The 15,898-nt window shown below is 43.8% G+C and overlaps 1 protein-coding gene across 3 annotated transcripts in view; it reads right to left on the bottom strand.

Moving 5' to 3' along the window:
* The window catches only part of TDRD9 (tudor domain containing 9), a 318,134-nt gene that overhangs the window by 199,116 nt on the left and 103,120 nt on the right, over positions 1-15,898 (bottom strand). For all 3 annotated transcript variants that reach the window (XM_033952909.1, XM_033952910.1, XM_033952908.1), the window contains 2 exons: positions 14,448-14,612; positions 4,520-4,620 (listed from right to left, as the gene is read on the bottom strand). In XM_033952909.1, the coding sequence (XP_033808800.1) occupies positions 4,520-4,620; positions 14,448-14,612 (266 nt within the window). The remainder of the gene's footprint in view (positions 1-4,519; positions 4,621-14,447; positions 14,613-15,898) is intronic.

The following is a 15,898-nucleotide window of genomic DNA, read 5'->3' on the forward strand; positions in this document are numbered from 1 at the left end:
GACCATCAAATAAATATCTGGCAGGTTTACATTACAATAAAAAAAAAATATAGGCAAGAAAGAAAAAAAATTAATATAATAAATATTTAAAAGTACATATAGTGTATATTAAAACATAAACAAGACAAACTTGATAGTGAGGAGAGAGGTTTATGGGAGGGTAAAGTTACATTGTAGAGAGAAAAGGGAGAAAGAGGGAATGGGAATAAACATTTGGGTGGGGAAAAGTCTTTTTAAATATAATTTTTGAAGGTAAATGATTGAAAATATCAGGAAAAGTAGAGACTAAACTGAAGTGAATGCGTCGCGAAATAGAAAAGTCTTTAGGCCTATCTTAAATTTATCCAGTTGTTCCTCGTCGCAAAGAGGTTGTGGTAAAGAGTTCCACAATGTTGGAGCAGAGACAGAAAAATTTATTTTCCGTGTGTAGTAAAAGTGTTTTATAGAGGGGATCAAAAGGAGATTTTGATTTGTAGATCTTAAAGTACGAGATGAACTCCCTATCCTTCTCTTGTGCCTTATGTTTATGCTTATTAATATTTGATATATCACTTAAGCATATTACATATCTAAGCAGTTACAATAAAATACAGGTACTTAAAAACTTCACTATCTGTCCCAAAGGCTCACAATCTAGCTGAAGTACCCAAACAAACAATTATTAATATAAAGAAGAAAAAAAAAGATAACACAAAATTCAAAGAATGTTGAGGGGAAAAAAGAAACAGTATTAGATCCCAATAGAAGATAAATAGAATGGGAAGCAGAATGTAAGGAAAAAAATTAAAAAGGAAAAAGATGCAAAATAAAAGTTCAGTTCTTTTTCAATTTCACTGGTTTTTCAGATTCGACCCTCAAAGTCTCAAAGCAGTTCAAGCAAGACAGATGAGGTGAGCCAGCAACATTGAGGGGGCAATCCTCGGCACCAAAACATCCACAGGGCCCAACAGCAGCTGCTCCCAACAGCTGGGACGCCGTCAACTACAGATCTCTCCACTCCATTCCCAACAAGCTTGCCTACATATGACCTCTGCCCTGATGACTGCCTCAGCTGCTGCCCTGTATCATGGAAGCTACCTTTTCTCCCACATACCTAACCTGGTTGGTCAAGGAAGAGGCTACTATTCTCACCTAGAGATTGACAAGGGGACAAATTTTTCCCCGTCCCTGCGGAAACTCATTTTCCCATCCTGTCCCCACGAGTTCTTTTCCTGTCCATGCCCCATTCCTGCAAGCTCCATCCTCATCTGCACAAGCCTCAAACAGTTTAATATCATAAGTGTTCGAGGCTTGTGCTGTTAAGGCAAGAGTTTACAGGAATGGAGCAGGAGCAGGGACAGCGAAAAAAACTCACAGGGAGAGGACAGAGAAACTTAGCTCCTGCGGGGACAAGGACAAATTTGTCCACGTGTCATTCTCCTTCTCCCACCCCAATCTCAACACTCTTCCTCCTTTGAGGTCCATTCCATCTGTCTTTTTGCTCCCCTATCTCTCTGAGTAGCAGTCATCTACCAACCCCCAATATGTCCTACTCTTCCTTCCTTACCGACTGACTTCTGGCTCTCCTTCTTCCTTGAGCCCTCATCCCCTTCCCTCATCCTCGGACTCTTCAACATCCATGTCGATGACCTCTCCAACTCCTTCACCTCTAAGATCCTTGCCCTAACATCCTCATACAATCTCCTGCTGTGCTTCACCACATCCTCAACCAGCTGCACTCAAGAAAAAATTTGGGTGTCATCATGGACAATAAGCTGAAACCTTCCACCTAATGTGTGGTGGCGGCGGCAGTAAAGAAAGCAAACAAGATGCTAGGGATTATTAGAAAAGGGATGGTTAACAAAGCTAAGAATGTTATAATGCCTCTGTATCGCTCCATGGTGCGACCTCACCTGGAGTACTGCATTCAATCCAGGCTCCTTATCTCAAGAAAGATATAGCTGCATTAGAAAAGGTTCAAAGAAGAGCGACCAAGATGATAAAGGGGATGGAACTCTTCTCATACGAGGAAAAACTAAAAAGGTCTCTTCAGCTTGGAAAAGAGATGGCTGAGGGGAAATATGATTGAAGTCTACAAAATCCTGAATGATGTAGAACAAGTGGATCAATTTTTTATTGCATCAAGATTCACAAAGACTAGGGGGGACACTCGAAGTGGAGGTGCAGTTAGGCATCATGTCTGATGGGGTGCGCACAGGATTTAAGCCAGAGACATTCAGCATAACCGGCACATGAGCGCAGGAAGCAGATGTGGGGGGTGAGCAAGGACTGGGATTTGGCACGCCTAAAAGGACATGAGATTGGAGGAGCAAGGGTTAAATGTTAAGCAGAGGAAAGAATGGTATTATAAGAGAGGATGGCTTGTTGACATAGTGAAATAGTAGTTGAGGAGGGGGATGAGACAGCAGCGGAGAGAGTAATGATATACTTTTCAAATAACTAATACTAGTGAACTAAAAGAATATTTCAAATAAACACATGAGAGATATTTTCACATGTGGAAATCCTGAAAATTAGATCGTCTGTGGCCCTCAAACACCTGAACCTGGTCGTCTGTTTTGAATAGAACAGGGATTGTCTCTTTTGTGTGTTTTTGTACAGCACTGTATACAATAGTGCTGTAGAAATAAATGGTGGTAGTAGCAGCAAGAATATTTAAGTATAGGTTTTAGAACGCCCGACTTTTGTCAGACTTGTACTTACAAACTGGGGTCCTGCTTCTCCCATCGTGTGCCAACACAACCCTCTTCCTCCCTTCCTGTTCCAACGCACCCCTTGTCCTCTTTCTCACTTGCCTCCTTCCCGTGGGTGTTACCTCCTATAGCCAGCTCCCTCTTCCCTGCCATACTTCTCATCAAAAAGCCACGGCCATGGTTCATATATGTGAGTTGCAGATGACTCGGAAGCCTTCCCTTCCTGTCCTAATGTGCCCCTCTTCCGCCCATGTCCCAACCCACCCCTCATCCTCATTTGCCTCCCTCCCACGGGTGTTACCTCCTCCCTGCCATACATCTCTTCTCAAAGCTGCAACTGTGGGTCTTGCAGGTGATCTGCAACTGACCCGGAAGCTTTCCCACAATACTTTACATTTCAGAGTGGTTCACGAGAAGTTGTGAAAACACAATGAAATTACATCAAAACTTTTCTGATAAATACACCATCGAGAATATAATTAAACAAATTTATCAAATAAGTAAGTTTTTTCACTGATCTTCTGGTAGTATCAATAGGATATTCAGTTCCATTCAATTTCAAAAATGTCTTTTTAAATTTATTAGTTGAACTTGCCAAGAAAACTTTTGGGTTTTCCGAATTTAATTTTAGTCTAAATTCTTTAGCCCATTGTTCCACAAGCCCAGTATAGATGATATAAAATATTTTGTGTCTAGAGACAAAGAAGAAATAGGAATCACGATGGTAATATCATCTGCATAACTATATAACTTCAAGCTCAACTTTTACAACTTTATAGCCAGTGACGTCATATAAAAGTTAAAGAGGGAAGGAGAAAGTGAAGAACCCCAAGGGGCTCCACAGGTGTTACTCCAAACCTGAGAATATACTTCTTCACTGTAAACCTGATAGGTTCAATTTTTTCAAAAAACCTTTAAACCAATTTAACACATGACCTGAAATTCCAATTGCAACAAGACATTTACCGTATTTTTCGGTTTATAAGACGCACCAAAATTTTTTTTCAGAATTTTTTTTTTCTTGGATTTTGCTCCTCTATACGTAGGTGCCTCTGGTGGTCTGGTGCGTCTGGTGGTAGGCAGCCCACAGCTTCCCGGTACCTTTTTTTAAATGCCGGTGGTCCAGTGCGGTCTCGGCAGGAGCTTTCCGCACTCCTGTACCTTCCTCGCTGGATGGCTGCCTTTCTTGCTACAGAGCGGCGCATAGACCAGGAGCGTGAGCTTTTCGCTTCCTACCTGGTACGCGCCACTCTCTGAATGGCTGCTGTAAGTTCTCGCAAAATATGACCACACAATAGGGATATGATTATTCTCTATCATCGCACATTATTTGGAGATTCAGATAAGTCACAACAGTGCATAATCAAACTCAAAAATAGAATTCGCTGCACTGAATCCAGGCAATGCAGGTGTTTCACTCAATCCAAAAGTGAGATATCCAGCTCAAACTGCTATTAATCCAAAGTAATCATGATGTAAAAAAGTTATTGTCTAGGTACAATCTCAAACTCCCAAAAGGGGCTGGATCATCCCTCAAGGCAAGATCACAATGCCATATTCTATTTCTTAAAATATGTATCTTTGGAAGAATCCCCTGTGGAAACCAGAAAGGCAAAATGTGGATCCATCTTGGGAAGCACATATTTATTTTTGCCCTGGATACATGTATGAGCAGTGGATATAAATATTAATATCCAGGATTATAATTTCAACAGTGAGTGATAATTATTCTCCCATATGGTCTGAAATTTAAAACATAATACAGAAATTTCTGAAACTCCTTGAGGTCTTCATTACTAGCATCTGTATCATAACACCATCCTTACCTATTCTCCTTCTCCATGTCATCAAACAGCTGGATCAAGGAGATTGCAACCTCATACATTTCTTTAGAAATGACTGGTTCATCAAAGCACAGAACTGGAAGCTGGAAAAAGCAAATGTGCAATGTTAAAAATTACAATTTTACATTATACTGACAGTGCTATATAGAAATACAATTTAAAATTGTACTGGGACGAAAAAGCTCCATGAGTAAAGGATTCAGAATGAGATAATAAAATTCACTGCTGTGTTAAGTGCGAACTTGGCAGTAGGTACTCGTGTACATAATACTGTGGAAAATACAATTCTGTTACATCCTTTCCAGATTCCATACGCTAGGGGGCTCATAATCAAAACGGAAATATGTCTAAAAACCGGCCTAAATCGGCACATGGACGATCAGTAAGACAAGTCATCCAAGTGCCGTTAACCAAACAGGGTTTTAGACGTATCTCAAAATGACTTAGGCCCTTTCAATGCTGCTGTATGCCCAGAGCTAAAAGGGGCGATATACGAGGAGTGGTAAGGGCGGGGTTTGTGCAGGATGTGGGCCGACCTAGACTTAGTCGTACTGCAAGTATAACCAAAAGTTTAATGAGGCTCCCTAGACGGAACTTGTACGTTGTGACTTAGACAATTGAAAACCAGGTCTAAGTGCCCAGAAGGTATCCAAAGTGACCAGATAACCACTGCAAACACAAAGTACAGACCCCCACACACTCCCCCAGTGATCACAGACACCCCCCCACAACACCATAAAAATCGTAATACATACTTTACATATCTGCCTCCAGAACATCAGCACCTGGCATAGGAAAGCCTAATAGCAGTGGCTTAAGTAGTCTGAAGCTATTGGGGTTGTAGACAGGTGGCTCTAGTAGTGTTTAGGGGTGTTTTGCGGGGCTCACCATGACCTAAAAGGGAGTTCTGGTGAGATGTGTAGATGGCACCCTTTTTTGTGAAGTTTGCAGTAGTGCCCTGTAAGGTGCCCCACTACTGTGTTGCCATGTCTGGATGTCCAGTCCATCACTTTGCTGGCCTCTCCCACATCTAAAAGGTCTTTTTCTAGGTGTTTTTGACTTCGACAAATTTTTGGACGAGAATGGGGTATAAAGTTAGACGACTTAGTGGTCTGGCCAACCAAAACGGCTGAATGTATGTATACTTAAGACGATTTTCGAAAAAGAAAAATATTTTTAATGTATTTTTCGGGAATGGCCTTTTAACACTGCCGACTTTGGGTGACTAGTGACTTAGGCCCAAAACAGACTTGGACGTTTCTTTTGATTATGCTCCTCCACATGTTCAATCCCAACCCGCAATCCAGGAGTTGCAAAAGTTCACAAACTTTTCTGAGCACATGATCCACCCCTTAGCCTAAGAGCTAGCAAACATATCCAGTTACAATTTCTGCAGTTGCTCTGCCTTTTTCTTATTTTTTTCGGTAGCTTCAGTGCCTTGAAACCTTTCCAGGTGGTCCCCTGTCGGAGGAAAGGACGCAGTCCCACGGTGCCGGACTGCTGCATCATAGAGAAACTCTGGTGGATCTGTGGAGTCAGCCTGCTGTGTATCATAATTTCTAGACTCAGGTCCCTTCCCCTAGGAGTCTGCTTGCCGGTGACTTTACCATGGGTTTCAAGCACGGGTTTCAAGGCATAGGCTGCTTTTCCCATCCTCGACCACGTGGACGAGGATCAATGGAGGTGGAAATCGTAGTCAATGTCTGGCTGGCTGGCAGTCTGAAAATTTCAAGTCTGGATCCATTTGGAGCTGTTTCTGAGGCAGAAAATCCTTTTCTTCCACTCTAAAGCTGTTTAAAGCTGCTGACAGTCTGGAACTGCATAACTGTGAGTAAACCTCCATTATTTACTATGGGAACTTTGGGGGTGGCTTGTAAAACGATTCAAGTTGTTTTCACAGTTTCTGAGGGTAGGGTTCAGGTCCCCCACCTCCCCAAACCCCAAATCGCTATTTTTATTTTCAGTTTTTATTTTTGCCATTTTTGGCACAAATTTATGACGGTGGCCATCTTGGATTTTAAAATCAATCTTATTTTTTTCTAACTTATTTCTGCCTCAAAAAACCCTCAATTTGATACAAAATCATGTGAGATGAATTCCCCAGCCCCTAATGTGTTGAATGTGGACACTGATTGTGCCGATCAGTGATTGTATACCATGCTGGGGGAGGGGGTGGGAGCTTTGAACTTTGCCTCCTCCAAGTAATCTTGGGATAGAGATCCAGCTTGGGTCTGTGCTGTCTGAAGAAAATCTCACCCAGAGGCCATCCTGAAGTCTGATGCAAAACATCAGGTGTTCCAAATCTGGGGACTCTTTTGGCGCAGCACATGTACCTCAACAGAGCCCTGCCATGGTTGCAGAGTAGGCCTTTTCACCGGATTTTATTTGGCTCCTCTGAAAGGCGTATTCCTGCAGCTGACAGGTGCGTCGGGCTTTAACAGTCTTTTGCGCCTGTGGCAAAGTTTCTTGTTTAAGAACACTCTCGTCTGACTGTGCCAGACCTCGATTGCAGTAGTTGCCTTGCAGACAGTGGCGTACCTAGGGGGGGGCGGGGGGGGCGGGCCGCCCCGGGTACCAGCCCTAAGGGGGTGTTCCCGGCCTTGCCGTTCAGTCCCCCGCCACCCCCGAAGGACCGCTCGCCCCCCTGGCCTCCCCGCACCACCTATGAACAGCCGCAGCAGGATCGCGAAGTCAGCGTCAGCATCCCTGCGCTGCTTCCTACGACGCGATCCCGCCCCTCCTCTGATGTCAGAGGAGGGGCGGGACCGTGGCGCAGGAAGCAGCAGGGATCGCTGACGCTGACTTCGCGATCCTGCTGCGGCTGTTCATAGGTGGTGCGGGGAGGCCAGGGGGGCGAGCGGTCCTTCGGGGGTGGCGGGGGACTGAACGGCAAGGCCGGGAACACCCCCTTAGGGCTGGTACCCGACGCTGACTTCGCGATCCTGCTGCGGCTGTTCATAGGTGGTGCGGGGAGGCCAGGGGGGCGAGCGGTCCTTCGGGGTGGGTCGGGGCATCAGGCCTTCAGGGTGGGGCGGGCGGGCAGGCAAGCAGGCTTTCAAGGGGGAGGGGGTGACAGGCAGGCAGGCAGGCCTTCAAGGGGGGACAGGCCTTCGGGGGGGGGGGGTGCAGACATTCAAGGGGTGCAGGCCTTCAAGGGGGGCAGGCAGGCCTTCAGGGGGGTGCAGACCTTCGGGGGGGGGTGTAGGCCTTTGGGGGGGTGCAGACCTTCAAGGGGGTGCAGGCCTTCAAGGGGGGAAAGGCAGGCAGGCCTTCAAGGGGGGGACAGGCCTACAAGGGGGGGGGACAGGCCTACAAGGGGGGGGACAGGCCTACAAGGGGGGGGACAGGCCTACAAGGGGGGGGACAGGCCTTCAAGGGGGGGGTGCAGGCCTTCAAGGGGGGTGCAGGCCTTCAAGGGGGAGACAGGCCTTCAAGGGGGGGAAAGGCAGGCAGGCAGGCCTTAAAGGGGGGACAGGCCTACAAGGGGGTGGGACAGGCCTTCAAGGGGGGGACAGGCCTTCGGGGGGGTGCAGACCTTCAAGGGAGTGCAGGCCTTCGGGGGGGGGGTGCAGTCCTTCAGGGGTGGGGTTTAGGCCTTCAGAGGGGGACAGACCTTCGGGTGGGAGGTAAAGTCCTTCGGGGGGTGCAGGTCTTCAGGGGTGGGGTGTAGCCCTTCGGAGGGGGGACAGACCTTCGGGGGAGGGGGGTCCTGGTGTAAAAGTACACAGAGGGAGAGAGGGAAGGGGGGGTTCAAAGATACATGCATATGCCAGACTTTGGGGGTTAGAAATAATGGGTCTAAAAACAGAGGAGTGGGAGAGAGATGGTGCATAATGGGATTTAGGGAGGGAAGGAACAGAAAGGGAGAGAACTTGGAAACAGGGGATGGTGTGGAGGGGGGATAGAGATAGTGGATAGGAGGATAGTTGGGAACAGAAAGGGAGAGATGGTGGATCCTGGGGTGGTGGGGAGTTGAGAAAAGGTGAATCTGTGGATGGAGACAAAAAAAAGGAAAGATGCCAGATCTCCGGGAGAGGGAAGGGAAACGGAAGGGGAGAACAGAGATGGCAGACGGATGGTTAGCACGGAGAAAGGAGACCCTGGCAAGCAAGACAACAAGAGCCTGGGACCAACAAGATTTGAATATTGATCAGAGAACAAAAGGTAGAAAAAATAATTTTATTTTCTGTTTTGTGATTACAATATGTTAGATTTGAAAAGTGTACATGAGACAGCTTGAAATGGGAACTTTTCTATTTTTGTGAATGGCAAGGCTGAGTTCAGTTAAAATATATGCTTTATAAGAAAATATAATAATGTGTTTTATAAAGTTTATAAGCATTGCTGGCATACTCGGTGAGGTGTTCCTAGTGTTGGTGGTGGTGGTAGCATGTCAGTGTGTTGAGAGGAAGAGGTAGTCTGGGAAATTCTGCTGAGCAAACTCTGGGCCCATTTCCACCCCCAGTTAGTCCACTCCACTCAACTGGTTCACACACTGAGTGGGTCTTTGGGTGTTATTTCTGGGTAGTTGTTTTAGAATCTCTTCCAGTGGTTTGTCAGTATCTCCTTCTGGTCCAAGGAAGGAAACTTTGTCAACCTTAGCATTGACCTTCAGAATATGTTTGTAACAGCGCTGCTTGTGTGGCATTAGGCTATGTAGTGATCGAAAGAAAAAAACAGACCTTTGCACATTTTTGCACTATATGGTGGGTGTATGAGGAGATTCATTTCCTGCACAGTTAAGTCCATTTTTTCTACTGAATAATAGTATAGGTACAATGAAAGTAAATAGCAAAAATGTTTGAGTAGATAATTAAGGAAATCTTTTTCATATTGCTTGCTTATGGACTGGGAAAAAAGACTGTTCAAGCAAATGTCTCCAGAACTGCTTTAATGGAAAAATGTGATTTTTTTTTTTTTAAGTACTTTGTGAAATTTATTGTTGTTGTGAAATTTATTGTTATACTTTGTTTAAACTTAAAAAGCGGTGTCATTAACAGTGAATCTAATCGAAAAATCGATTCAACAGGGTGAATCGGATCGAATGAAATATTTTTCTCTGAATCGGGCAGCACTATTGGCTACCATGAGAATGGGCTACTGGGCATGATGGACCATTGGTGTGACCCAGTTAGGCTATTCTTATGTTATGTTCTCATCTGTAGGGGCCTTTGTTTTCACTTCTTATTTTAATGTATTTTTTTCCTGGGAACTTATCAGTGTTTTTTTATAATGGGAACAAAAATGGAAGAGAATTAATGTGTGTGGAATGGGGGGGGGTAACTAATTTCTTCAGCTAAATAATTCAATCCACTTCAAACAGACATAGGAGAACTCACGCACCATTCACACACCCTCCAACCAAAAACGTCAAAAGAAAAAAACTGTTCGACAACCTCCTAGCCATTCGAGCTGCAACACTTGACCCCCAACTCTACAACCTATTGACCTCGACCACAAACTACAAAACCTTAAAAAAAGAAATAAAAACCCTTCTATTAAAAAAACACATAAAACCAAACTAACATAATCAGAACTGTCCCAAGCATCACCTGCAACTACTCCATATGTACTTCTGATGTCATGACAATTCAGACATAATTTATGTTATGTTATGTTTGGAATAATGGTTACATAAATGAGGTTCAATAAAAGAAAATTTTCTGTGGGAGCATTTGTTGGAACTTCTGTTATCCTGATTTCTTCTATCTGTGGGCTTTCTTTAGCTAACCTACTTATCTGGGGCTTTCCACTTCTGCAGCTGCCCTTTTCACGGTCCACTTTGCGCTTGCACTCTCTGGGGAGGGGGGGTTGGGTCTGGGCTTGGTGGGGTAGGTGTGTCTGGTAGTTTTGTCTGGGTGGTGGCTGGGTGTTTCTTGGGTGCTTGTTGTGCGGATTGGTGTGTCTGGTGAGCGGTCTGGGTGTTGTTGCTTGTGGGGGTTTTTTTCATTATAAAATATGGCTGAGGGTCTAGTCCGGCTTATTATTCTTGTGGGTTCTGGGGTGGGATTTGTTTGCTTGCCCCAAGTTTTGGCCTTTTGTTGTGTATTGCTATGCCTCTCATTGGCAATTTTCTCTTGGGAGAGGCTTGTTCATGCTTGTTGTTGCTGTTACTCTCATTCTGTGTTCTTTTTGATAATGTATAAGTTTCTGTACAGACCATGGTTGCTTGTCTGGACCTTTTGCCATTCTCAATAAAAATACTTTGGAAAAAAAAAAAAAAGAAAATTTTCACTGCCTGTTTCTATTCTGACCATTTATTCCATTTCATGGTTATTGCAAAAAAAAAAAAAATAAAATTTTACATGAGGGGGGGGGGGGGGGGTGTCAAAAAATGATGGGCCCCGGGTGCCACATACCCTAGGTACGCCACTGCTTGCAGATATTATGATTCTTCTGTCTCCTGCCAGTCTTTATTTTCGATCCAGCTGATGCCTTTGCAGAGACTAGTCTCCTCGGTTGCCTTAAGCGTCCAGATTTGGATGCTGACCTTTCTTCACAGATTTTTCAGGCTTCTGTCCGCCTCTTTATGTATGATGTTCTGAAAGAGCTCCATTTGGATTTTCCACCTTTCATTTTTCAGGCTTCAGTCCTCGCTCGTTCTCCTGTGCCCTTTTTACCATTCAGTCCACAGCTCCTTGGTCTGGTTTCAGAACAATGTGATATCCCAGAAAGCTCTTTCCGACCTTCTAAAGCTATGTCTATGTTTTATCACCTGGATCCTGATTTTCAGCAGGTTTGAATAGCCTGAGGTAGATTCCAGCATGGCACAAATTATCCAGCGTGCAGCCCTCCCCTAATCTCTTCAACATCTACATGTCTTCCCTGAAACTCTTCCATCTATCTCCCCTTGAAACAATCTATACATATACTGATGACATCCTTGTCCTTCTAGAGACAGACTCGAACCTTACCAATCTCTCTGAAAATATAACAGCTTGCATATCGAAACTCCAATCCTGGTCCCTCTCAGTTCAAATGAAACTGAACGAGTCTAAAACGAAACTACTCTGGCTTGGCCCAAAATCAGAACAGCTGCCTACCCTCTTCGCACTGCCCTCTGGCGCCACACTGCAGCTTGAGTTCTCAAGCAAAGTTCTAGGCATCAATTATCGACTCTTCTCTTTCCTTCAACGACCACCTCAACTCCTTGGTAAAAACATGCTTTTTTAGCCTCCACATGCTGAGGAAAGTGAGATCCTGCTTCCGCCAACAACATTTTGCCGTCCTTGTTCAACCCATCATCCTCTCCAGACTAGACTATTGTAATTCCATCTATCTAAATCTAACTTTAAAAATATTTCAACTAATTCAGAACACTGTGGCCAAGTTGATCCTTGCAAAAAGCAAATTTGACCATGTTTCCCCACTTCTGTCCAAACTCCACTGGCTCCCAGTAATTTTCAGGGTTCATTTTAAATGTGCCTGCCTAGCTTTTAAGATCCTACACGGCATCCTCCCTCCCCTAATCTCACTATCTTGGAACTCTTCAAGTCCTGACACCTCCAGGCCCACCCAAAAACTTAAACTATCCTTCCCCTCGCTAAAAGGTATCCTCTCTGCGGGAAAATTAGGAAAATCCCTCTTCTTCAGAATCACAGGAATTTGGAATAATCTTACTGCCCCACTACAGAATCAGAGCTCCTTCCAACTATTCCATAAGCATCTGAAAACTAGGCTTTTCACAAAAATGTAATGCTCTCCTCTCCCCTGTTCTCAACCTCCAAACCCATTATGTTATTCCTTCCTATATCAAGCTCTTGTAAACCGTGCCGAGCTCTATAATTATGGAGAGGATGTGCGGTATATAAACTTAAGGTTTAGTTTAATTATGTTTAAGGACTCTCAGGATCGCAGGGTGAATATTATGTTAGAAAACATTCTTTTCTAGTGTTATCTTCAGGTAGCCAAGTGGTGGTGGCCACTTCCTTTGTGGCGTGTGCCTGTCATTCCAGCCTGCGCAATGCGTCCTCTGTGGAGGTGCATGCCTGTCCTCTGCTGGTGATGGTTGGTATGGATTAGGTTCTGGGCGCCCTTTATGATCTCATTCGAGTTCTTATTACAATCTCTACTGGTGCAATGTCTGCGCACTGGACTCTTTGGATCCGTTTTTGGACTGGGGACGCTGCCTCAAGGATCACCTTAAGCGGATGTCTTTTCAAGGGGAAACTTTTTGTTGGAATAGGTCTGGATGACCTCTACACAGGTTTGCCGAGCGCCGCCCTAAGTCGTTCCCTGTGAACAAGTTTCACTGGACGTCGGAAGGGGGTCATAGCTTAGAGGAAGTGCAGTTTTTCGGATATAGTTATCTCAATTTTTATTTTGCGCTTGATGGCACCCTCTACTATCGCATCTTAGGCCAAAGTCTGGAAGGCTTTCCAATATTGATGTGCTAAGAATCATGTGCAGCCTGAGAGGGCTCCCTATTCAGTGGTCCTGGTTTTTCTTCAGGCGGGTTTAGAAACAAGTTTAGCAGTGGTCTCCCTTACAGTTCAGGTTGCAGGCCTTTTAGAGCGTGCAGAGGTGCTAGTTCACCTACTGCTCATCCCACTGTGTCCAGGTTTCTGGGAGGAGCACTTCATTTGCGACCCTCCTTGCATTTTCTTTTTCCTTCGTGGAATCTTAACATCGTTCTGCAGGTAAGTTTTAGAGCTTACAAAAGCAATAAGCCATTTAAAAATCTAGTCTAAAACCTAAACAAGTTTTCACAGCTTTACAAAAAGATAATAGTCTATTTAAAGATCTAATGTCAGACTCTGAAGGAAGCGGATTCCATAACTTGGTCACAAACTAGGAATCAGCTCGTTTACAAACATATTCCAAATGAAACATTTTTAAAGGGGGAGCACAAAGACATCTCTCCTGTTATGAATATAGGGAGTGTTTTGGAAAATATATGGATAACTTTTCCAACATATAATTTGAAATCATGTCATGAAAGACCTTGAAAGCCTTGAAAATACATATTTTCTTGATTGGGAGCCAGTACACAGTGGTTAAAGCTAGAGAGACATGATCAAAAGGACTAAGATTTTTTAAGAGTCTCACAGAAGTGTTTTGTACAAAACACCAAAATATCATATCTTAGGAAATCCCAGTACTTTCAGTTAGGGCAGGTCATGGCTTTGGGGGGGCATGCAGGCAAGAGGGATTGGGCATCCCTCCTGCCTATCGCGGCTACGGAGGGTGCTTCGGGGGGTCCAGCAGGAAGGAGTGGGAATCCCTCCTGCCGATGTTGGAGGTGGATATCTCCTGCCACAGGTAATGGCTTTGCTGAGAAGGGGGGAGTAAAGGGACATTTCTCTCAAATGAAGGGATCTATTGCAAAATCCTGTGCCTAGGATTTCAACTATGTATAAAGTACCTAGAAGGAAGTTCTACATCAGAAATTCTAATTTTAAAAATGTAAATTTGAGTAGGTGGTAACACATTTTAAAGCTATGTTAGTCCTCTTACAATGTTGCTCAAAAATTAAAAGAATTAAGAGCTTGGACTTGGCAGTTAGAAGGTTTAGAAATGCTGAAGGTGCAACAATTTTCATTCCTTGCAAAAAGCAAATTTGACCATGTTTCCCCACTTCTGTCCAAACTCCACTGGCTCCCAGTAATTTTCAGGGTTCATTTTAAATGTGCCTGCCTAGCTTTTAAGATCCTACACGACATCCTCCCTCCCCTAATCTCACTATCTTGGAACTCTTCAAGTCCTGACACCTCCAAGCCCACCCAAAAACTTAAACTATCCTTCCCCTCGCTAAAAGGTATCCTCTCTGCGGGAAAATTAGGAAAATCCCTCTTCTTCATTCCGTGTGCAGAATTCAATTTATGCCTTTATAATGTACTACATCCACTTAAAGCAGCAGCAACAAAGGAGCCAATCAGTACTAAAATAAGTAGCAAAAAAACAGTCATACCTTAATGTGACTAATGTGCTTCAAATCATCAAGATAATATTCTTCAACAGCGTACGGCTTCCCTTCCACCTCAAATACGTGTGCTGGGGTCACTTTGTTGAGAACAGGCACCGCAAAATAATTTGCAAATTCCGCACAGTTTATGGTGGCAGACATCAGAATCACCTGTTTTGAAAATTGCATTAATGATTTCTATTCCGCCATTGCCTTGCAGTTCAATATTTAACATCTTATACAATCCATCCAACAATTAAAATTTTAGAAATCATATTAGATAAACATCTTACTATGAAAACCCAGATAGATGCTGTTGTACGTAAAAGTTATTTTACTTTAGGAGACTTCGAACAATTAGATCCTATTTTGAATTTTCAGCTCTGCCTTCATTTTTCTGTGTTTCAACAGATTGTGAGTCCACTAGGGACAGAGTACCTGTATAGATTACGAAAAGCACTATAGATGTACCACAGAAAGGCAACCCAGACCCATATAATGAAAGTAATGCATTATCAGAAAAAGAGAATATCCGTCGAAGAGCCAGTTGGTTCACAAGATGAATGCTGCACACATCTGGTATGTGCCTTTAAAAAAAACTGAATTAGTATGGCTACGGTTTTAGTCTACTTGAGTGCACAGAAATGAAAGTTCAAACTGGAATTCAAAAAAGTGTGGGATAAACAGGTCTTCTGCTGGAAATGAAAGACCACGAGGGCATCTATTTTGGACTTGTTTTAAAAAGACTCGCCGGTGCCTACGTGTCTTTATAAAATAGTAGCACAGATCCTGCAGAAATTATGGCTCTAATGAAACCACGAAGCTCAAAAAAATTACAGGTCACTTTATATTTCAAACATAGAAGCAGCACATATCACTAAATTTATAGCAACCCACCCTAAATTATATAAAAAATATTTTTTGTTAGAACTATTGGAGAAGGGAGCAAATATCCCTAAAGCACTAAGGCCTGGATTCTCTAACCAACGTTGATTTTTTAGGGAAACCAAAGCTCAGTTAAACAAAAAAATGCCGTTTAACAATATTTTTAACTGACTTTCAAGATCCCTAAAGATTCGGCACCGGAATTGCACCTCTATAGGCAATTTAGGCCGCCTAATGCCACTGCAGGCATGGCTAACATCGGAAGTGGCATTAGGCAGCCTAAAGCGCCTATGGATGAGCGATTCACATCAAAAGTAGGCACCGGAAAAGCAGGCCTACCTTTGCTGGAGGCACAATTCTGCACCTGGCGTAGTCGTGTGACTGACACGTGATCGGTGGCTGCCGAGAATCCGGGTCTCAACTTATATAGTAAGCTCAACATTCGTCACTGACCAGAATTTTTCAGTTTTTTTAATATTTTAATTTTTTCCAGTCTTTTAAAATTTCTCTGGTTTCTAATGCCAGGCTCTCATCGCACCTCAGTTGCTCCACAGCTGTCTGGTCACAGATGG

The sequence above is a fragment of the Geotrypetes seraphini genome, chromosome 7 (genome assembly GCF_902459505.1).
Source record: "Geotrypetes seraphini chromosome 7, aGeoSer1.1, whole genome shotgun sequence".
Classification (NCBI taxonomy): Eukaryota; Metazoa; Chordata; class Amphibia; order Gymnophiona; family Dermophiidae; genus Geotrypetes; species Geotrypetes seraphini.